The sequence below is a fragment of the Balaenoptera musculus genome, chromosome 3 (genome assembly GCF_009873245.2).
Source record: "Balaenoptera musculus isolate JJ_BM4_2016_0621 chromosome 3, mBalMus1.pri.v3, whole genome shotgun sequence".
NCBI classification, from domain to species: Eukaryota; Metazoa; Chordata; class Mammalia; order Artiodactyla; family Balaenopteridae; genus Balaenoptera; species Balaenoptera musculus.
Window position 1 is genome coordinate 87,896,775 of NC_045787.1, and position 23,030 is coordinate 87,919,804.

At 34.5% G+C, this 23,030-nt stretch overlaps 1 protein-coding gene across 6 annotated transcripts in view; it reads left to right on the plus strand.

Annotated features, from left to right (window-relative positions):
* The window catches only part of FER (FER tyrosine kinase), a 462,873-nt gene that overhangs the window by 295,782 nt on the left and 144,061 nt on the right, over nt 1-23,030 (plus strand). For all 6 annotated transcript variants that reach the window (XM_036847883.1, XM_036847884.1, XM_036847879.1 and 3 more), the window contains 3 exons: nt 5,042-5,098; nt 12,231-12,346; nt 14,794-14,888. In XM_036847883.1, coding sequence (XP_036703778.1) covers nt 5,042-5,098; nt 12,231-12,346; nt 14,794-14,888 — 268 coding nt within the window. The remainder of the gene's footprint in view (nt 1-5,041; nt 5,099-12,230; nt 12,347-14,793; nt 14,889-23,030) is intronic.

The window sequence follows — 23,030 nt, forward strand, 5'->3', positions numbered from 1 at the left end:
AAAAGACAAAAGATCAAGGTTCTTATCTCAACTCTGAAACTTAGTACCTGTGTGATCACAGTCAGGATTTTATCTTCTCAAGGCCTTGGTTTTCAATGTGAAGTGGAGATAATGCATTTCCTGCCAATCTAATGGGGGTTCTTCTGAGATTTAGCAAGCAAGTGTATGTGGGAACATGTTAAAAATGTGTCCCCAGCTTTTCTTTACAAAAGTTTGGATTTCAGACAAGTGATAATACTTACTTTCCTTTGCCTGTACTATGGTGGGCTGACTTTAAATCTACTCTTAAGCAGTTTTAGAAAATATTCTGATCAGTTGATGAAACGCAGAAATTCCTTTTTTTTTTTTTTTTTTTTTTGCCACACTGCTCGGCTTGTGGGATCTTAGTTCCCGACAAGGGATTGAACCCGGGCCCTCGGCAGTGAACGCGCCAAGTCCTAACAACTGGACTACCAGGGAATTCCCCAGAAATGCATAGTTTTAAAAAATGTATTAAAGCCTTAGAGTTGTCTTCCATTCCCCCCTTTAAAAATGAGTTGTCCAGTTTAGCCCAAATAATTTGATGTTTCAAAATGTTATTTTTTTCATTTTCAGAGATAACTGATAAATGGGGGAAGTATATGTTTCTTTCACCATGGTAATGATGTGTTAATATTCATGAATAAAGGAGTGGAGTCCTAATGTTAAGAACATTTGAAGAGTCTAAATCAAGTTTTTTGTAGCTTCAACATCAGACAAATTTAATCATTAGTTTTGGACATAGGTTTGTGGATATTCCTATATGGTCACAAATCACTAGCAAGCAGATGAAACAGTAAAACTGTCAACTCTATTCATTATGGTTTTAATGCGTATTTTTATGTCTGTTTTACTTCTGTTGACTTATACTTTAGTACAACTTTTATTTTCATTCAGTTGATCTGTGAAACCAGGGAAGATGCTGCCATTCCTGTTTCTTGGAGGCAATCTGCCTCCATTCTTTCTGTTCCTTCTCCAGATTCAAGAAGGTTGTACAAATCTCCTTGCTCCTCTGTAGAAAAAAGAGTAAAGATAAAGCCAAGAATATGTGGTATAATCTCTGTAGGAGATACCAGGTCTGGGACAGTTGTTAAGGAGTGAACTGCAGCTCTTTCTGGCAACCCTTCTGAGTGTGACTTTGCTTTGGAGCAAAGGGGAAAAGAAGAGAGGTCAATAAAGATGGTGGGGAAGACAAGGATCCAGGCTCCTTCGGCAACTCTCCATTCTCCAAACTCCTTGTTACTTAATGTCCCTATTCCCTAACCTTACCTTTGAATTATCTTCTGATGTAGTCTCTGCTTGTTTGCTTTTTGTTCCCTTGACATAAATTTATGTAAGAGTTGGACCTCCTTTTGTTACCATATCCATCATTGCCTGAGCCAGAGGCATAGTGTTTGGTGAAGCTTTAGTATCATCATGTAACTAAAGTTGCTTGTCTTTCTCAATCACTCAGCAGCCTCAGTAGGAGTATTTCGTTTATTGTCTAAGGGAGGAGTTGCGTAGTTCCCCTCTTCAGAGCATGTGTTAAATGCTACTGTCTTTTTCCAATTTGACAGTTTGGAGTTTGCCCCGCTATCCACATTTCTACAAAATTGCAGTTATCAAATTGCCACTGAATCCCCTTTGGGTATTTTGTCCCTCCCTCTTACAGATGGAGTCACAAATCTAAATTCTGAGGCTCTAGGCTCCTTCTCTGTGATCTTCATTTTAGCTAAAACAGATCAAGAGCAACCTTATTAACTGACTCCTCTTCAATTTTAGGGTTTTTGGTTATGCAGTTAGTCCTCTTCCCAGCCTTGTCTTCTCCCGGACTAATCAGTGGAAAGGTTATTTTTGTGACTTCAAATCAGGAGTGACCCCTAGCCATTCTGGCAGTAGTAAGCATTCCACATCCCGTTTAATATCCCATTTCTCCCCTTACACCTCTTCCCTGACAATAGCACCACTCATCTTTCCCCCAGGTAACACCATAGTCGTTATTTAAATTACAAGAGTTAAGGGTCCTTTCAATATCTCATCCTGTCACCAACTGTAAACAAGCATAAAAGATCTGAGAGACATCCCAGACACAGGCTCTTCAAGGCACTTTTTTTTTTTAATAGAAATATAGTTGATTTACAGTGTTAGTTTCTTGTATACAGCAAAGTTATTCAACATATATATGTGTGTGTGTATATATATATAAACTTTTACAGATTCTTTTCCATTATAGTTTTTTTTTTTTTTTTTTTTTTTTACAAGATACTGCATATAGTTCCCTGTGTTACACACTAGGAACTTTTTGTTTATCTATTTTATTTTATTTATTTATTTATTTTATTTATTTATTTTTGGATGCGTTGGGTCCTTGTTGCTGTGCGCGGGCTTTCTCTAGTTGCGGCGAGCGGGGGCTACTCTTCCTTGCAGTGCGCGGGCTTCTCATTGCGGTGGCTTCTCTTGTTGCAGAGCACAGGCTCTAGGCGCCCGGGCTTCGGGAGTTGTGGCGCACGGGCTCTGGAGCGCAGGCTCAGTGGTTGTGGCACACGGGCTTAGTTGCTCCGCAGCATGTGAGATCTTCCTGGAGCAGGGCTCGAACCCGCGTCCCCTGCATTGGCAAGCGGATTCTTAACCACTGCGCCACCAGGGAAGCCCCACCTATTTTATATATAGTAATTTGTGTCTGCTAATTCCAAACTCCTAATTTATCCTTCCCCACCCCCTTTCCCCTTTGGTAACCATTAGTTTGTTCTCTGTGAGTCTCTTTCTGTTTTGTAAAGTTCATTTGTATCGGTTTTTTTAGATTGCATATATAAGTGATATCATATGATATTTGTCTTTCCCTGTCTGACTTACTTCACTTAGTATGATAATCTCTAGGTTTATCCATGTTGCTGCAAAAGGCATTATTTCATTCTTTTTATGACTGAGTAATATTCCATTGTATATATATATACCACATCTTCTTTATCCATTCATCTATCCATGGGCATTTAGTTTGTTTCCATGTCTTGGCTATTGTAAATAGAAGGCACTTCATTCTAATGGTATGATGTGGCATCTTATTTTGGTTTGTATTTGTATGTCACTGACTAGTGATGTTAAACATCTCTTGATGTACTTATTGTCTATTTGTCCATCCTCTTTTGTTAAGTATTCTACCCAGTTTCTTAAAATTGTGTTGTTTGTCACCTTGTTTTTGAGGTATGCATTCTCTATATGTTTTACATACAAATTATTTGTCAAATATACGTATTGCAAAAATGTTCTCCCAGATTGTAGTTAGACTTTTCGTTTTTTCAAAAGAGGCTTTGGAGGAACAAGTGTTTTTAATTTTGATGAATTCCAGTTGTTTCTTTTATGTGCTTTTTGTGTCCTAAGAAATCTTTCTTTACATACTTGGTAATGAAGATATTCTGCTATTTTTTTTTTTCAGGACCTTTATAGTTCTGGCTTTTTATTTAGGTTGAAAGACTTGTCATGGAGAAAGAAAACTTCCTCTACCCTTCTAGGTTCTTCTGGCTGGTCTAAGAATTAAATTGACATGAGACATATTAACAGGAGACTATCGGATCTAATTTTGTACATACAGGAACCCCACAGGCATGAGAAGTTGAGTTAGAAACGTAAAATGAGGTATATGTGCCATTCTGAGCTAAGGGATAGGATAGGGGCGTGAGGCTTCAGAGAGAAGGAGGGTAATTCACAAATAGGAAAAGCAGTTGTTTAGTAATTGGATATTTGCCCTGTCATACAGATAGGTCATAAAAACTTATTTCTGGTAATAGCTCTTATTATGGGTAATGCCCCCAATTTAAATTCTTTAAGGGAGAAGTAAAGCTTTGCCTTGAGCCCACAGGGTCTCAATTGCCTTTAGCTCAAAATAATCCACATGCTAAAGTAGCACATCTTGGGGAGGCTATTCTGAACCCCTAAAGATTATACATGTAAACCGTTTTTAAAAATCATTGCTGTTCCCTTTGTTGAACAATCAGAGGGTGGTGGTTGAGTGTTTGTCACATGGTGTTTCAGAAGGTAAAGTACTTCAGATGGCTGTCCAGGACATTTTTAAGCCATAGTTAGGGTGGATTCTTACTTCAAGATGTTTGATTACTTGTTACAATTCATTCTATAGCTCATAGTTATATTTCAGTCTGTGTAATGGGGGAATACTATACTTTAACATTAAATTTTTTAAAAATCAAGAATAAAATATATCATTCCAGGATTTTCTTTTCTTCTTTCTCTCTTTGCTCCATCCCCTCATTTTTCCTTTTCTCCTTTCTCCCCCCACCCCACTTCATTCATTTTTCCTTACTTCTTTTTTTTTTTTTTTAAATCTAATATGTCTTTCTAACATTACAGTATTGTGTGCTCTCATAGCTGAGACTTTTTAGATGATAAAATATTCCCTAAGTACTGATTAGCTCTTGAGATCACATAATGGGATGTTCTTTTATCATGGCATGTTTGCATCACTGATCTTGTGTACCTTGATGATACTGTAATTGATGTTTGTTGCTTTATTATACTACAGGAAATTACTTGGGAAAGATGTGGGACTATATGCAGTGTAACAGACAGCTATAATTCATGACCAGTTGTGGAAAAATTATCTCTTAGTAATGTAGTTTGGGTATAAAATAATTCTCTATGATCAAGTGAGGATTGGAAATTTTACATTGCAAAATGAGATTCCCTCAGGTACTTATGACACAGTGTTTTTGAAATGACAAATAATAGCATAGCCTAAGCTTTATGGTGGGAGGAGAGTGCATGCTGTGTTCTAGTTACAGGGGTACTATCATTTTGAAGGCTGAGAATTCTGATAGAAGTTTGCTATAATGTAGACCTTAAAAGTTCTATTGTGTGATAACATTTCTTAAATCTGTTTTATAACCTCTTGAGGTTACAACTTCTTAGTGTGCTGATTATTGAATGGTCTGAATGCAATATCCCTTAGGTCTATTTGCCACTGCCTCAAATGCATCTTACAGGAACTGCATTCTTGCTTGGGCTAAAAAACTGTTCTTTTTCTTTGCCACAGGATAAGAAATGGGTTCTCAATCATGAAGATGTCACATTGGGAGAATTACTGGGCAAGGTATGTAATCCACTGAGCTGAAAAACCAAATCTTGATAGTGATTGTGAACTCTACAGATTCATTTTCTTCAAAGCCTTTCTTATATTCCAGCACACAGCAAAGCACATTCCCCCATGAACCGAGAAGAACACAGTGCCATATCTGTTACAAATACTGTGATGTTCACTGAAATAGAAGTGTGAAAATCTTTGAAAAGTTTAAGAATTATCTTGACTTTTAAGAATATTATATTGTATATTTTCCTCTGAAAGAACTAAAATCCACAATAATTTTATTACAGTGTAGTAAAGCCAAAACTAGTGAGCTGAGATTTGAAAAGAAACTGTGATGTAATAAAAGTTTAAATACTTAATAGTCTTATTCTATTTGTTTCTGGTTATACATGATAGTTCAGAGAAAATGCAGTACTGCTCTTTGGGATTTCAGAATTGTATATAGAATCACAGTATGTGACAACATGGGACATGTTATTTCAATCTGAAAATTATGTGGACAAGGCACATGTTTCAATATATCTATTTTGTAGCTAGCTCTGTTAGTGGTCAGAGGAGGCAGCTATATATGATGAAAGTCTCTTTCTTCCAACCTGGTTGGGAGTTTCTTCCAACTCATTGGCCATATGAAAGTATATTATAACTAATAATGATGGCAGACATTTAATAATCAAATGGGCTATTTGAAAATTTGTTATTTGTTTATAACTGAGTTCCAATAGATAAATATTAACTTCTTTGTTGATGACTTAATTAGTGATGTTTGAATTGAGTTGAGGTTCATAATGCAATGTAAAAAAATAGTATAAAATCCAGATAGCTAGGGAAAACTATCACTCATACATTTCTGAGTGATCAGTACTAGAAGTTAAGGCTCAACGTTTCAAGTAAAGAAATAAATGATTATTCATTACTTTTTTTGATTTAAATGTAAACTTGATGAATTGACAAATTTCCCCTAGTTTTTAGTCCTGATGTGTGTTGAGAAAGTAAATCCCTGTTGAAACAATCTACTTTGCAGGATTCTTACTATTTTAAAATATCTTTTCCAAATAGAAGCATTAAATTGCTATTGGAAAACAGTTTCTATTGACTGCTAATACTTATTTAGTAAGTAAATTCTAAAGAATTTCAAGCTACAAGCAGTAGCTGGTATGTTTATTTCCTCTGTGATGTGGCCATAACTCTTAAGAAAATATTTCTTCTTTTTCATTACTTTAGGTAACTCAGTAGCAGTGATTGGGCTAAAAATTATTACAAAAGTAAATTAATTTCCATGAAAATACAATTAAATAATGTTATAAAATTAAACCAGTTACTGAAAATAGTGTGTTGAGAAGAGCAGATTTTTCAGTTCTAAGGAAAAAATACTTTCAGTTAGAGAGATGTTTCAATTATCTTTGTTTAATATGTGATACATGGTATTTCACATATTAGGAGGAATTTTAGCCTTTAGGTCCTCAATAAGGTTATTTCAAAGAATAATTGTTTTCAGTGACAAGGCAGTAGCATGATATCAGCTTTAATAAATTTTATCATTTTTAGTAAAACACTTCAACTTTAGAGACACTATATAGCTTAATTTCAGCAAATATATTTGAGTTGAAAAATGTCGTTTAATATTTTCATTACCTATTCTGAATATTTATAGTATACTGCATGAAAATGCATGAGAAAAATAATTAGCCATGGTTCTTATACTTTGGAATTTAGTAGTAGTATAAGGTTGAGATGGGAACTCTGTTTTTGAGCACTGTATTTCTATAGACTGTACTTGATATATAATTGGTATTCAAAAATATTCATTCCTCAAATATTTACTGAATGCCTTCTGTGTGCCAGGCACTCTTCTAGGTTCCTGGGATACATCTGTGAACAAAGCAGACAAATATCCTTGCCCTTAATGAAGCTCATATTCTATCTAGCAGGGAAAGACAGGAAAACAATAAACTTAATAAACTTAATAATAAGAAAACTTCATAATGTTAAAGGGTGCTAAATCCTGTGAAAATATAAGGAATTTAGGAGTGCTATTGGACTGCTATTGGTTGGACTTGCAATTTTTAATGGGGGAATCCAGGTAATAAGCCTTATTAAGATTGTTTCTTTCCAATGAAAACCTGGGGAGGAGGGATTTAGCCATGTGGTCAAGTGAGGAATAGGGTTTTAGACAGAGGGAGTACCAATGCAAATTACATTTGATGAGCAGGAGAGACAGTTTGTCTGTAACCCAGTAAACAAGGAATAATAGGATAGGGCAGCAAGTCAGTGAGGTGGTGAGAGTATAGATCGTGTAGAGCCATGTAGATCACCGTAATTATCAATACTTTGGCTTTAAATATGTGTGAAAAGGTAAGCTAGAGAATGATTTTGAGTAGAGGAGTGGCATGATCTTACTTTCTACAGAGTCCACTCTGGCTACTGTGTTGAGAATAGGCTGAGTTGGAAGGTTAGGAAGCTATTGTACTTACCTAACTAAAGATGATGGTTGCTGGATCAGAGGGGATGGCAGTGGAGGTGGTGAGAAGTGGTGAGCTTGGATTTGTTTTTAAGGTTGAACCAACTAAATATCCTGATGCTCTCTGTGGGGCATGGGACAAAGAGGGCAGTTGGCATAGGTGTAGCAGGTTTGGGGGGAATGAGATTAGAAGTTTGGGATGTAAATATTAAGGTTTGTCTGTTAGACTTCTAACTGGAGATGTTGAGAAAATGGTTGGGTATTAAGTCTGGAGTTTGGAAAAGAGGTGTGGATCAAAAGTACAAATTTGGTAGTTGTCACTTACTTATTTGCTGGTTTATTTAGATGAGTTCAGCAATGGAGTGAGTCTAGATAGAGAAGAGAGAGATTGAGCCCTGGTCACGTCAAAATCAAGAGGCTGGAGAGATGAGAAGCAAGATGATTGAGATTGAGAAAGAGCAATCTCCTGGAAGGCAGGAAACCAGGAGATAGGATGCCTTAGAAGCCAAGAGAAGAAAGTATATGAAGGAGGAGAGAGTGATCAGTGGTGGCAAGTGCTGCTGAGAGGTCAAATGAGATGATGACTGAGCACCATTGACTTTAACAGTAAAGAGATCCCTAGTGACTTGGCTGAGCACTTTCTTTAGAATGCTTTATGTGAAAGCCAAACTGAAATATATTTAAGGGAGAATGGGAGGAGAAGAATTAGAGATAGCAAGGATGTAACTCTTTGAAGTTTTGCTACTTCATGTAGCCAACTACATGTGGTGGTAGTTTCAGAAGGAATGATTTGTGTGTTGTTGGTTAATCTGAGAGAGGCAGCATGCTGGTTTGCAGTTGGCAATATGTAGTGAAAAATTCAAGATTTTGGAAAGAGATGAGAATTACTGAAATAATATCATCAAGTAGGTAAGAGGGGATGGAATTTAATTTACAATGGAGGATTGACTTTAATAGAAGCACAGTAGTTCATTTTTATAACAGCAAGGAAGATTGGTAGGAGGGTAAATGTGGGACTGAGAGTCTGGAAGTTCTCTTTATATTGCTTCAATTTTCTCAATAAATTGAGCAAGGTTATTAACTAAGAATGAGGGTGTGGGGAAGGTATGGGAGCTTTAAGAGGAGAGTCGAAGCGGGGGGAATAGTTAATTGGAAGAATGAGAGTGTGAATGGTCTAGGGAATTGTAATATAATTATTGAGCAGTATTAAGGCCCCCCTAGACGTTTGTGTTCATGAATTTAAAGTGAAACTAGTCAACATCATTGTGGATTTTCTCCAGCCACATTTAGCTGCATAGGAACAGAGTAGGCCGTGTTGCATTTAATCTGGGTTGTGGATTTGATGAAGGAGTTCTACAGATGAAAAGGAACAGAGAAGTTGAGAGTATGTAGTAAACAGTTGTTATAATTATTGAGCATGGAATTTAAGCTGAATAAGGAAGAAAGCGAGGCTGTTAGGGGGTTATGGACAATAAAAAGTAATAGGGTCTGAAGATTTGGAGGTTCCTATAGGGTCAAAGGATTCGGAGTCCGAATACTAGAGGAAGTAAGCTAGAAAAATAGAAGCCAGCCAGAAGATGGGATGAATGAAGTAGGTATTACAGAGGAGTTGCATTATTGGTGATGGCAAAGTTTAAGGTATGATCATAGAAAATAGGTTGGAACATGGATCATTGGAAGAGGGATGGTCACGTAACAGAGTTTGAAGTGTTGGAAGGATCTTTAAGTGTCTATTGAAATTTTCAAAGTTTTAAGACAAGAGTAACACCGGATACAGTGATCCAGGAGCTCAAATTGTCAACAAATGAGGGAAAATATTTTCAAATTCAATAGCTGCTAGCAACAGTAAGGGGTAGTGGGTATATAATCAAATAATAACATTTCAAAGCTAGGGGTTTTTAGGAAAGCAGAAGGGAAAATGTTTTGAAAGTAGTGACAAGGAGCTCGATGAATCCTGTATTCCATCTCTCAGGTGGTGGGAGAAGCATGGTGTGTGTGTTGGGGGTGCGGGTGGGGTCATCACAGTTTTAGAAGGCACAGGAAGCTCACCCACCATTTGAATGTTCTCGAGTGAGAGCCAGGTTTCTGTTAGAACAAGAAGGCGAAGAGAAGGACCAAAGAATAGATCAAGATAAAATTTTGATGATGGACCACAAGTTCCAGAAGGCAACTGGAGGTTTAGGACAGAAGGGAAATAGTTGGAGATAACAGGTTGACGAGGAGTCTGCAGAACCTAATGAGAATTAGAGAGGGGGAAATGAGGACCACCAGGATCTTCTGTGAGGACCAACAGAAACACACAAGAGAAGTAATGAAATTTAGCCTCATGGACTTAAAGCCAGTAGCAGAGATGAAGCTGTGCCTGTTACATGGTAGACAGCATTGGATGTCGTAGGCTTTTTCCTGACCTCTTTGGATAGAGAAGAGGTGGTCTGTGAAGCAGAGTCTTTTTTGCAGTGTTTGGAGATTCCTGCCTTGACCACCATTAACAGAATTGAAGTCTTCTGAGTAATGATTGTTAAATGAATGTTTACAATTTTCAAATGCCTTGTATGTGCCAAGAACAGTTATATAGGACAGAAACCATTAGAAAGGTACAAAGGGGCAATGGGATGATAAGTGTTCAGGAACAAGATGTATAATTTTGGGAAGATCAAGAAAGTCTTCATGAAGGAGGTGGCATAGAAATGAATTTAAAGATCAGTTAGCATGTTCTCTGATTGGAGGTGAGGGGAAAATGTACAGAAGGCATGGCACATCTTTTGGGATCACTAAGTATTTGAATTTAGGACACATGTAGCAGTCAGAGGCTAAGATGGCTAGACAGAGGCTGAGAAAGGAATGGTAATGGAAGGATAGATATTAAATAAGGCAGTGGTATAATCAAAGTTGTGTTTTGGAGAGATTAATCTGGCAGTGCTGTGGTGGACCGGCTGAAGAGGGTGAGGGACTAAGGATGAGATCAATTTAGGTGAGAAAAATGAGATCTTGAATCAGGGTAGGCTCTCTGAGGTGCTACGAGGAAGACAAAAGTGTTCCACAGGAAGAATCTGAATGCTTGTAGAGAGTAATGGCCCTAGTAAATGAAAAGGTAATTTAGTCAGGAAATGTCTTCTAGTGAATAAAATGTTAAGTTTCAGACAAGGTGAGTTTTAAGTGCTTCAGAATCATTCAGATAAATAGAGGTCCAGCAGTAATTGTGTGTACTAATACCTTCTCTCAGCTCTAAATGATGTGATAATTGTGGGAAGGAAAAAAACCTTGAATAACAGGGAAGGATATAAAGCTCAAATTTTTCTTTTTCTAGTTTGTGATGAATGTGCACTGTGTTGAAGTTATTGTATGTTTACTTTTCATGTAAGGGTGATCAATCATCGTTTTGAATGAATATTTAAGAGTTGAATATTAGATTTAATAATACTATTCATTACTTAAATATTCAAGTATACTTAAAATATTAAGTAAAATAAGTGTTAAATTAAGCAAATAGTAATTCTTTAATAAATGAATTTATTAAAATACCTATTTTAGTAAATTTAAATGATTAGTAACATAAAATTTATACACCTTGGATCATAGGTTAAGAGTTACATTGAACTTAGAACTCAAACTCATTGATTATCAGACCTCTAGTTTAGTTACTTGTTGCTCTACAATGACAGCATTAAAGCTAATTATAATACAGTGCTTGCACATTATAATTATAGCTATGTAAAAAATACATATGCATACATAGAAAAACTTGAAGAGAATACTCCAAAATAGCTGTTGTGTTAGCGTTATAGATCTTCTCTATATTCTTTTGTTTCATAACTATAATAAAAGTGACTTCAAACTGGAAATAAGGCATTTTAAATCAAAATATGCTCTAGCCATAGAGTAAGGTTAGGAGTTCAGACATTTGATAGAAATGAGCTCATCATGGGTGACACTGGCATTTGGGCAAGCACCTCATTTTCCTTGGTATCTTTCAGGGACTGACAGCCTGCAGCAGTGGCTGTTGACAGTCCTTCATCTGCCTTGGTTCTGTTGCCTCTCATCTAGTGTCTTACTCTCTCACACTCTCGTCCAAGTGACATCTGGCTGTGTGGATCAATACCACCAGTCACCTCACAGAATCTTGGCTTTATTTATTTATTTATTTATTTATTTATTTAACATCTTTATTGGAGTATAATTGCTTTACAATGGTGTGTTAGTTTCTGCTGTAAAACAAAGTGAGTCAGCTATACATATACATATATCCCCATATCCCCTCCCTCTTGCGTCTCCCTCCCACCCACCCTATCCCACCCCTCTAGGTGGTCACAAACTTGGCTTTATTTTTAAACACCAACCTAATAAAACTTAGAGCTAAGGGGGTGAAGGGAACTAGATGGAGTGAAACTTAGGTACTTCTGACAGCATTAGTTTTTCCTTTTATTCTATTTCAGTTTTTTCCCATTTCCTTTTCAATTCTCCACAACCCTCAGTCCCCCAAATGGTTGGTGTGTTGGGTAGTGTATTTAGAGTATTGGTAAGAGCAACATTCCCAGTCTTTATTTCCACTTAAAACTCTGAATAAAGCTAACAGAGTACTTTGATGAACTCAAAACTCATCATTACATGCTTTCCTTGTATTTTGCAAAGGTTTACGTGGCTGTCTTACACTCCAAACAATAAATATATTTGTATTTTCAGGGAAATTTTGGTGAAGTATTTAAGGGCATATTAAAGGATAAAACTGCTGTTGCTGTTAAAACGTGTAAAGAAGATCTTCCTCAGGAACTGAAAATAAAATTTTTACAAGAAGCCAAGTAAGTTCTCTAAAGTAATGTAAATATGTATTTATAATATAAGTAAGTGATTCATTAAAACGTAAGTTTGAAGATATCGTAAATATGATTTGATGAATTAGAAGTAAGCACTTTCAGGGCCCTCAAAAGTAGGCACTTATTATACAATGTGAAAACAAAAAGTTTCTATATGTTTGAGTTAGACTGCAGGTCAGTTAGACAATCACAGTCAAAAGAACCAGATGCTTTTGAGAACAGTGAGTATTCTTTGAGTCCTTGAAAAATATTGCAGTATTTTGTGCTTTTATCACACGTGCATATACACATATGCATATATGCAGTGTTGTGATTGTCCTTATAATAAGAATATTACTGTATTCTATATATAAAATCCATAATTTAGACATATATTTAGGTATATAATTACATCTTTCCTACCCTCCTTAGATATTATTGCTTGATTCTTTATTCCCAGCTGTTAGCTTTATTTTCTGAGAATCTCAAATTTCTTCTTCAGCTCATTGCATTGTTTCTTTTCTAACTGATCTTTTAGGATGATTGTCCTCTCTTTTTTCTGTTTTAGCTAGAATTTAATGTTCCAGCTTGCCAGCCCTATGTTGCAAATAGTTTAAACTCTTCTGTTAGTGGTAAAATCTAATATATACAACAAAACACAAAACAAATGGAAAGGGGCTTTGGATAGAGTGAGAATGGACGTATGAATGGGAGATGGATGGATGGATGGATGAGTAGGTGGATAGTTGGGAGGGAGAGAAGGAGAAGGAGGATATATAGATCCATAGATTGGTGGTATAAAGGGAAGGAAGGAAAGGTGTGTGTGTGTGTGTGTGTTGTCTCCATCATGGCATTGTATATAAAATTGAAGTTTTTATAAAGTGCCATGGGAGAACAGAGGACATGGCAATGAAAGAACTAAATCCCGTGGCATAGAGCATCTTGATGTCATTTCTCCATCATCTAAAAATGGATATTTATAGCAATGGATTAAACTAGTTGGGTGCATTTATTGAATATTATCTATGGAATAAAGTTGCAAACCTTTTTCATGTATATTATTAGCAATTCAGAAAAAATATCCTATGATGAATTTAAAGGTATGCTATCACAATTGAAACTTGTAGCCTCATTATTTTAGTTATTCATAGGTATCTTAAGGTATCTTGCTTTCTAATTTGTGAATGTTTTACTGAAAGTTTAATTTCTTCTTCTAAAGTGAGACTGAAATTTTATGTTAAAAATGACAATTACATCCACACAAACTCCCAAGTATCCTTTAACAGATAATAAAGCTATATATTTAGCTATTTAATGTTACTTGGATTCATCCTGGCTGTTTTGTGGAATTTCTTTATTAAGCAGTTTTCAACCTAAGAAATGACATTTTGGATTACAATCAGTCATTCTAAAACTTCCTTTCTAATTCCTCATAGAAACTGCAAACTCAGTTATTGACAGAATATTTTCTTTATCTCTAGAATTCTTCCCAGTGTATTTTTTCATTTATTAAACTTTATATATGTTCAATCGATAACATTTTTCTTAGAGCTATCTCTGCTTTAGTTGTCCATGTACAGCACACATATAAACTGTTTTATCTTTCTCCAAATGAAGTTAGTTTTTTCATTCTCCTAGAAAGGAAACTGTGTTTTTTCAAATATCAGTGAATTTATAACTATGTCAATAGGATAATATGGAATATCATTTGGTAACAGAAATCATCAGGGTAGACAGTCCTCTGAGGGAATCTAATCTATTTTTAACTCATGCTTGGGATCCTATAGATGAGTCTATGCTACTTTTATAGCTCTCTGAAATTCTGCCTTTATCCAAACTAAAACTTCTCTGCCTCAGCTTAAGTCTTATATTACTCATTGTTTAACCTTCTGCCAGGTTTCTCAAAACTTTTTGAGTTTTTACTATTTTGAAATTGATCATGATCATCAAGAAAGTATGTATTATGAAATCTAATATGAAGTGATTACTCTATAGCATTTATCAATATGAATCGTTCTATTTTTATTTGTTTTAAATGAAGTATATACATAAAATAAAACAAAACAAAAAGATGCTACCCTAACAGCTTACAGTTTTTGGTCCACTAATACTTTCCAGCTTTTGTGAGGGTGCCTAAAACCAGATACTTTGAAGGGAGTTCTACATATTTTGGACTAAGTAAGTTATTCCTATTTAGCATGGTTATTAGCTATTCGGAGTAGATAATAATTTTTAAACGAATATTTAATTGAATAAAAACTGACTCATTTATATCTATATTTTGCCAAGATTTATCAAGACTTATATACATCCCATTTATCATAATTTGGGTTTGTACTAAACTTTTAAAAATTGTGTTGATTAAAGTGCATTCTACTTGTGCACACTACTCATGATCATAAGTTAATGCTTAAAACTTAAATGGTAACTATTCTTATACTTCTCTTATCCAGAATTCTCAAGCAATATGATCATCCCAATATTGTCAAACTTATAGGAGTTTGCACACAAAGACAGCCTATCTACATAATTATGGAACTGGTTCCAGGTAATATGATTTTAGAGGTTTCCTCAATGACATTTTAATGTCATGTTTTATTGCTTTTATATGTTCAGTCTCTTTGATTTCTCCTTTAAAGTTTCCAAGGATTTTGTTTAACATTTTCCTGATGACGAAGAGCTTGTACCCATACTTGATATTTTTATAGTCTATAATACTTGCTATTTTCTAGAAAGTGTCAGCCAACTTTTTTAAGAGAAGATATATTATTACATTGCAGTTACACATGGAAATTAGTTATATATAATCTTTCTGTGAGAAAGGCTATTTAGATAAATAGTCTACTTAGGTTTACTTTATAATAATGATAGTACTGTCTTATATTTAGTTCATTGTATATCATTTTACAAGTACATTACCACACATCCTTTTGTTTAGTTGTATATAATAATATCATAATGCTTTGGGTCACAAACTATGAGCTTGTTTGATATGTGGACAAAAAAAAGGTAATCTCTCTAGGAATTTGTCCTTTTATTTCTTTCTGGTGACTTTTAACACCTCCAGGTATTTTGGTTAACTACTTTTGCCAACAAACAAGGATAACATCAAACTGATATCGTATTATCTTTAAGTTATTTTTATTGTACATCTTTCTGTTGTAGAAAATATAATCAGAGGTAAAATATGATCTTGATAAGATTTATAAATACAGTATTTAATAACTGAAAAGGATTTGCTTTGTTACCTTAACTATTTATTCATTTTAAAAGGAGAAACTTAAAGGAATATAAAACATTTTTCTAACTTTAATATGCATCACATAAACCTGATATTGTAGATTACCCATTAAAAATTTTCCATATAATTCTTTCATTATTAAAGGATAAATTGGTCCAATTTTACCATGCTGGTTTGATTGCTATTGGAATATTTCTTTATTACCATATAACTGCAGGATTCTTAGATCATAATCATTTTCATCCTCAAGATGGAGATATATATTTGCATGGTTTACACTATTTACGATTTATATCTTAAAGTAGCTTTCATACAATTTTCATACAAAATTTTTAAAACAATTGAATAGCCTATAATTTTAATTAAAATGGGATATTTAAGTATTATAAATACATAAAACATTCACATAATGCAAATGATGCCCCCAGTTACTAAGGGATGTCACTGAGAAACTTAGATTTGAGAGGTAGGACAGACTTGATGAGGAAAAGTCATTTTGGTGTTACTATGACTGATTAAAGGAGCATGGTAACAAATTTCTGATGGCAGGTCCAAACTGAATAAAGCAAAAGATAGCTTTGGAAGAGAGCCAGGGGAGTGTTTATCTGGACACTAAATAGTAACCTTTATTGATATTTTTTTTAAATGATTAAGAATAATAAACTTCATTAGAAAACGTCCTACTCAACAATCTGATCTCACCCCAAAGCTAACTGCTATTTATTTTTTTGTGTTTTTTTCCCCCAGGAAAATATTTAATATAGATACCATGATTTTACGCCAATGTTTTAATTATTCAGAATCTTAACATTGATGATCTTTTTTTCTATTATTAATATAACATGGTTTCATTGTTTCATATTCATCCATATAGTTCTACCTTTTCTTTATAATGGCTACAGAATATTCCATTATATGGCTTTCTATAATTTAAATCGATCTTCTATTTATGGATACTTTGGTTGTTTCCATTTTTATTATTTGGGTTTTTTTTCTTTTTTAAACAGTGCTTGAGTTGGATCTGAGTTTATGTGCATTTCGATTTATGGTTAATGTATTAGTTTTCTATTGCTGCACAACAAATGATCATAACATGGCAGCTTTAAACAATATCCATTTATTACCTCACAGTTGTGTAGGTTAGAAGTCCAGGCAGGCTTTACTGGGGTTCTCTGCTTAGGGTCTCACAAAGCCAAAAATCAGTACATCAAGCTGAGTTCTTGGCTGGAGGCACTGGGGAAGAATCCATTTCCAAACTCCTTCCGGTTGGTGGCAAAGTCTCATTTCTTGCAGTTGAGAAATGGCCTAAGGTTCCGTTTCTTTTCTTGCTCTGAGCCAAGGGCATCTCCCAGCTTCTTAAGGTTTCCTACATTCCTTGCTCTTCAGACCCAGTGTGTCACATCTTTCAAGTGCTTTGAATTTCCCTAACTTCTCCTTCTGTTTTTCACTTTGTTCTGTTTTGTTTTTCAAAAAATACCCTCCACTTTTTTGAAAGGTCTTGTGATTAGATCAGGCTCACCTGGCTAATCTGCCTATCTTTAGGGCAACTGTGCAATATGACAAAACATAATTATGGGATTGATATCTAATCATGGTCACATGTTCCAGGGATTAGGGTGGGACATTACTGGGAGGCCATCTTCAAATTCTGCCTACCACAGTGGACTTTGCTAAATTTTCTTGGAGGTTAGTTGCAGTGTGGGATCTGAAACTACATTGAACTTTTCGTACTCTGTTACATTAGTTCCATTGGTCAATCTTATAAGATGAATGCATGATTTTTGTAGCATCATGCTTTGTCATTTCTCATTTGGAAAATATCAAGTGACCAGGTTATATAGATCTTCCAAACAGTGAAGTAATTCATTATACAGTATCAAAAGACCACATTCATTAATGTCATCACTAATCTCACTGGAAAAGTAATAGGAAGTGTCAATTTCTTTATAGCAAATGTGTTTTCCACAATTTTAAATTTCATTGCAATGCTTGGATTTTTTTCCCTGGTAACAAAAACTGTCAGTTTTTTGCCTTGAAGTGTTGGACTTACTTAATTCAATTTTGAGAGAATGTCAAAAATCTAATATTTAATAATCATAATTTGTCAATCTTTTTGAAAACAGATTTATTGATATGTAATTGACATATACTTTATATATGTACACTTTATTGTATTGACATATGTATACACTTGTGAAACCATCAGCACAATCAAAGTAATGAACACATCTATCACCCCCAGATTTTCCCCATGCCTCTTCGTAGTCCCTTCCTCCTCCCCCTCTCAACCCCTGTCCCAGTCAGCCACTAATCTGCTTTCTGTCACTATATATTAGTTTGTGTTTCTTAGAATTTTATATAAATGGAATCATATAGTCTGTACTACTCTTTTCTTTTTTGGATCTAGTTTGTTTCATTCAGCATAATTTTGAGATCCATCCATGTTGTAATGTTTATCGGAAGTTCATTCTTTTTTATTGCTGAGTAGAATAGCATCATATGAATATATCACCGTTGTTATCAACTGTTGATAGACTTTTGGGTTGTTTCCTATTTGGGGCTACTGCCAAGTAAGCTGTTGTGAACATCCATGTATAAGTCTTTGTATGGGTATGTGCTTTCATTTCTCTAAGGAAAATACCTAGGAGTGGAATAAATGAATTAGATAGAATGTATATGTTTAAATTTTTAAGGAATTGCCAAATAGATTTTAAAGTGATTATACTAGTTGGCATTCCCAACTGTAGTTTCTCTACATCTTCATCAACATTTGGTGTGGTCAGTCTTTAGATATTATAATTTTAGGCAGAAGTGTCTTATTGTGGTTTTCGTTGTCTTTCCCAGCTGACTAATGATGTGAGCATCTTGTCATGTACTGATTTACCATTCATATATCTTCTTTGAAGTGTCTATTTAAGTAATGTGCCCAATTTTTTAATTGGGTTGTTTTCTTGTAATAAAGTCTCGGTTCTTTATATATTCTGGATACAAGTCCTTTATCAGATGTATCATTTTTAAATATTTTCTCTCAGTTGACTTGTCTTTTCATTCTTTTAATAGTATCTTTTGAAGAGCGGAAGTTTTTAATTTCAAACTTTAAATTATGTTTTTCTTTTATAGGTCATGTTTTTGATGGTATATCTAAGAAATCTTTGTTGAATCCCAGGTCACAAAGGTTTTCTCCTATGTTTACTTCTACAATTTTTATAGTTTTAGAATTTAGAATTTATAGTTCATTCTATGGTCCATTTCATATGGTTGTGAGAAATGGTTTGAAGTTCATATTTTTGGCATATAGATATTCAGTTGTTCCAGCACCAATGACTCTCCTTTCTCTCCTGATTTTTTTTACCTTCATTTTTTAAAATATATTTATGTGTAGTTTTATTTTTGGACTCTAATTTCTGTCGATCTTTTTGTTTGTCATAATGCCAATACTACACTGCCTTGACCACTGAAGTTTTATAGTAAGTCTTGTATCAGGTAATGTTAGTTGTCTAACTTTGTTCTTTTTTAGAAATGTTTTGGCTGTTAGAAGTCCTTTGCATTTCTCTAGCAATTTTATTATTAGTTTTTCAGTTTCTATATAAAGGGTTGCTAATATTTAGATTCGGATTACATTTACTCTATAGATCAGTTTGGGGTGCATAGACTTCTTAACAATATTGAGTCTTCTGACCCCTCTACATGACATATCTTTCTAGTAAGATAGGTCTTCTTTAATATCCCTCAGCAAGGTTCTGTAGAGTTTAGTGTACAGGACTTTCCATCTTTTGTCAAACTTATCTCTGACTATTTGATCTTTTGTGATGCTATTGTAAGGGATTTTTTTAAAGAAATATGTTCACTATGGAAGTCACAGAAGATGTGAATAACACTGTCAGTCAACTTGACCTACTGACCTTTATAGGACACTCTACACAACATCACCAGGACATACATTCTTTTCAAGTACACAGAGAATATTTACCAAGATAGATCATATCCTGGGCCATAAAACAAATCTCAATAAATTTATAAGAATTTAAGTTCTATGAACACAACAGAAATAAAACAGAACTCAAGGATAGAACAATATTTGAATAATCTCTAAATATTTGGAAAGTAAACAATGCATAGCTGAGTAACCAATGGGTCAGAGTGGAACTTAGAAAGTATTTTGAACTAAATGGAAAGAAAAAAAAACACAACATCTCCGTATTTATATGATGCCTATTAAGCAGTACTTAGGGAAATAAATATAGCACTAAATGCCTATATTAGAAAAGATGAAAGGACTCAAAATTTTGACCTCAATTTCTACCTTAAAAAAGAGTGCAAATTAACCCAAAATATATAGAAGAAAGGAAAAAAATATAGAAGAAATCAATGGAATCCTTTGAGATTAATAAAGTTGATAAAACCTCTACATAGACTCTTCAGAAAAAAGAAGGCACAAATTACCAATATCAAGAATGAGAGAGGTGACATCATTGTAGAATCTACAGATATTAAAAAAGATATTCATAATATTTCCTTAACTTTATATAAAGAAATTCAACAACTTAGATGAAATGGACAAATTTTCTGAAAGGCAAAAACTACCAAAGCTCATTCAGCCTTCATAACCCCATATCTTTTATAGAATTGGTCATTAAGAAACCATCCTTCAAAGAAAACTCCAGACCTGTATGGCTTCACTGGTGAATTATACCAAAGTTTTAAGAAGAAATACACCAACTCTACACAAATTCTTAGAAAATTGAAAAGGAGAGACTACTTCTCAACTCATTGAGATCATCACGACCTGATTCTGAAACTAGACAAAAATATTACAGCAAAAGAAAACTACAGACTATATGTCATTATTACATATATAAATTCTGAGCACAATTTTAATGAAGCAAATGCAGCAGTAGGTAAAAATACATCATGATCAAGTGGAATTTATCCTAGGACTACCAGCTGATTTAACTTTCAAATATCAATCAATGTAATTCATATTAATAAAATTTAAAACTACATAATCATTTCAATAAATGAAGAAAAATCATTTGGCAGAATCCAACATTAATTCCTGTTAAGAATTCTCTGAAAATGAGGAATAGAAGAGAATGTCCTCACCATGAGTGGCTCCTAAGAAAGACATGCTCCTAAGATGACATCATATTTAATGGCAAATGACTGAATACTTTGCTCATTTATATCAGAAATAAGACAAATATGCCTACATTTACCACTTAAACACTATACTAGATGTTCTAGCTTCTAGGACAATACAGCAAAAAATAAAGCAAGAAAAAGTAAATAAAAATCACCTTTTAATATGTTTAAGGTATTTTTCACCTTTGCCACAATATTTCTTTGCCAGTGTTTGAAATCAAAATGCTAGCTACTATACTAATATAAAAGACATTATAGCATTCTATGGTAAAACCACTATAGCACTTAAAAATAAATGATTGGTTTTTTTCTTTTAAACATTTTTAAAGTAATTTAAGATAACACATAGTCTTTAGTGATTTTTTCTCTTCAGACACAGCTTCAAAATCTCTAGTATTGAACCACTTATAATCAATCTAACATTCTAATGTTACGAAACCTGGGCCAAAATAGCAAGTTCAAAAACAATGAGCTCATAATTTTGACATTTTCAAGTTAAGGCCTGATAAGAAACTCTTCCTATTCTCTCAATTTATTCTTGTTTAAGCCTTATGCATCTTTTCCTTTCTCATCAGTGAACATGTTTACATACCAGAATATAAAGATAAATGAGGCAAACACCATAAGGTTCCTTGTAAAAATATATATATATATATTTCCACAATAAGATGAAAAGCTGATAAATACATGGTTATCAAAAGCATAGGAGAGATTTATCCCAGGTTTGCAAGCCAGTTTCAACATTTGAGAATTTGTTAATGTAATCCGTCACGTCAGTAGGCTAAAAGAAAAAGGTGATCATATCAATAGATGCAGACAAAACATTTAACAAAATCCAACACCCCTTCATGAAAAAATTTTAAAAACTCAGAAAACTTGAGGAACTTGCTCAGTTTGTTTTTAAAAAAATCTATAAAAACCCTACAGCTAACATTATAGTTAATGGTGAGAGACTTGAAGCTTTCCCACTAAGATCAAAAACCAAGGCACAGATGACCCTCTTACCATTCCTTTTCAACATCTTACTCAAAGTCCTAGCTAACATAATAAGGCAAAAGGAACAAAAGTTGTACTGATTGGGAAGGAAGAAATAAAACTCTTTGTTTGTAGAAGACAGTTTGGCAGTTTCTTATAAAAGTAAGCATACTTTTACCGTGCAATCCAACAATCACATTCTTTAGTATTTACCCAAAGGAGTTCAAAACTTACATCCACACAAAACCTGCACAAGGATGTTTATAGTAGCTTCATTCATAATGCCAAAACTTGGAAGCAACCAAGATGCTCTGCACTAGGTGAGTGGATAAACAAACTATGGTACATCCAAACAATGGAATATTATTCAGCACTCGAAAGAAATAAAATATTAAGCCATGAAAATTCATAGAGGGAACTTAAATATATATTGCTGAGTAAAGGAAGCCAATCTGAAAAGGCTATGTACTTTATGATTTCAACTCTGGCATTTTGGAAAAAGGAGAACCACGGAGACAGTTAAAAAAAAAAATTTCAGTGGCTGCCAAGGGTTATGGAAGAGGGAGGTATGAATAGGTAGAGCACAGAGGATTTTTATAGGATATTTAAGCTACCATGTATGACATAATAGTAGATACATGTCATTTTACATTTTTTCAAACACATAGAACGTACAACACCAAGAATGAAACTTTATGTAAACTATGGACTTTGGGTGATAATGATGTGTCAATATAGGTTCATCTGTTGTAACAAATATAACAAATTCTAGCAAGGGATTTGATAATACAGGAAGCTCTCTAGTAAGGAGCAGGGATTATATGGGAAATCTCTGTATCTTCCTCTCAATTTTTTTTGTGAATCGAAAACTGCTCTCAAAAGTCTTAAATTTTTTTTTTTAACATAAATGAAATAGACTTGGCTGTCTTTGAGTAAGTTTAAGCTCTGTCTCCCTCACTCCTCCATTTAGATCCTCCTTCCCTCCCATTCTTTTTTTTTTTTTTTTTTTTTTTTGACTGCATTGGGTCTTCGTTGCTGCACGCGGGCTTTCTCTATTTGCGGCGAGTGGGGGCTACTCTTCGTTGTGGTGCGCGGGCTTCTCCTTGCGGTGGCTTCTCTTGTTGCAGAGCACGGGCTCTAGGCGCGCAGGCTTCAGTAGTTGTGGCTCGCGGGCTATAGAGCGCAGGCTCAGTAGCTGTGGCGCACGGGCTTAGTTGCCCTGCGGCATGTGGGATCTTCCCGGACCAGGACTTGAACCCGTATCCCCTGCATTGGTAGGAGGATTGTTAACCACTGCGCCACCAGGGAAGCCCCCTTTCCTCCCATTGTAGC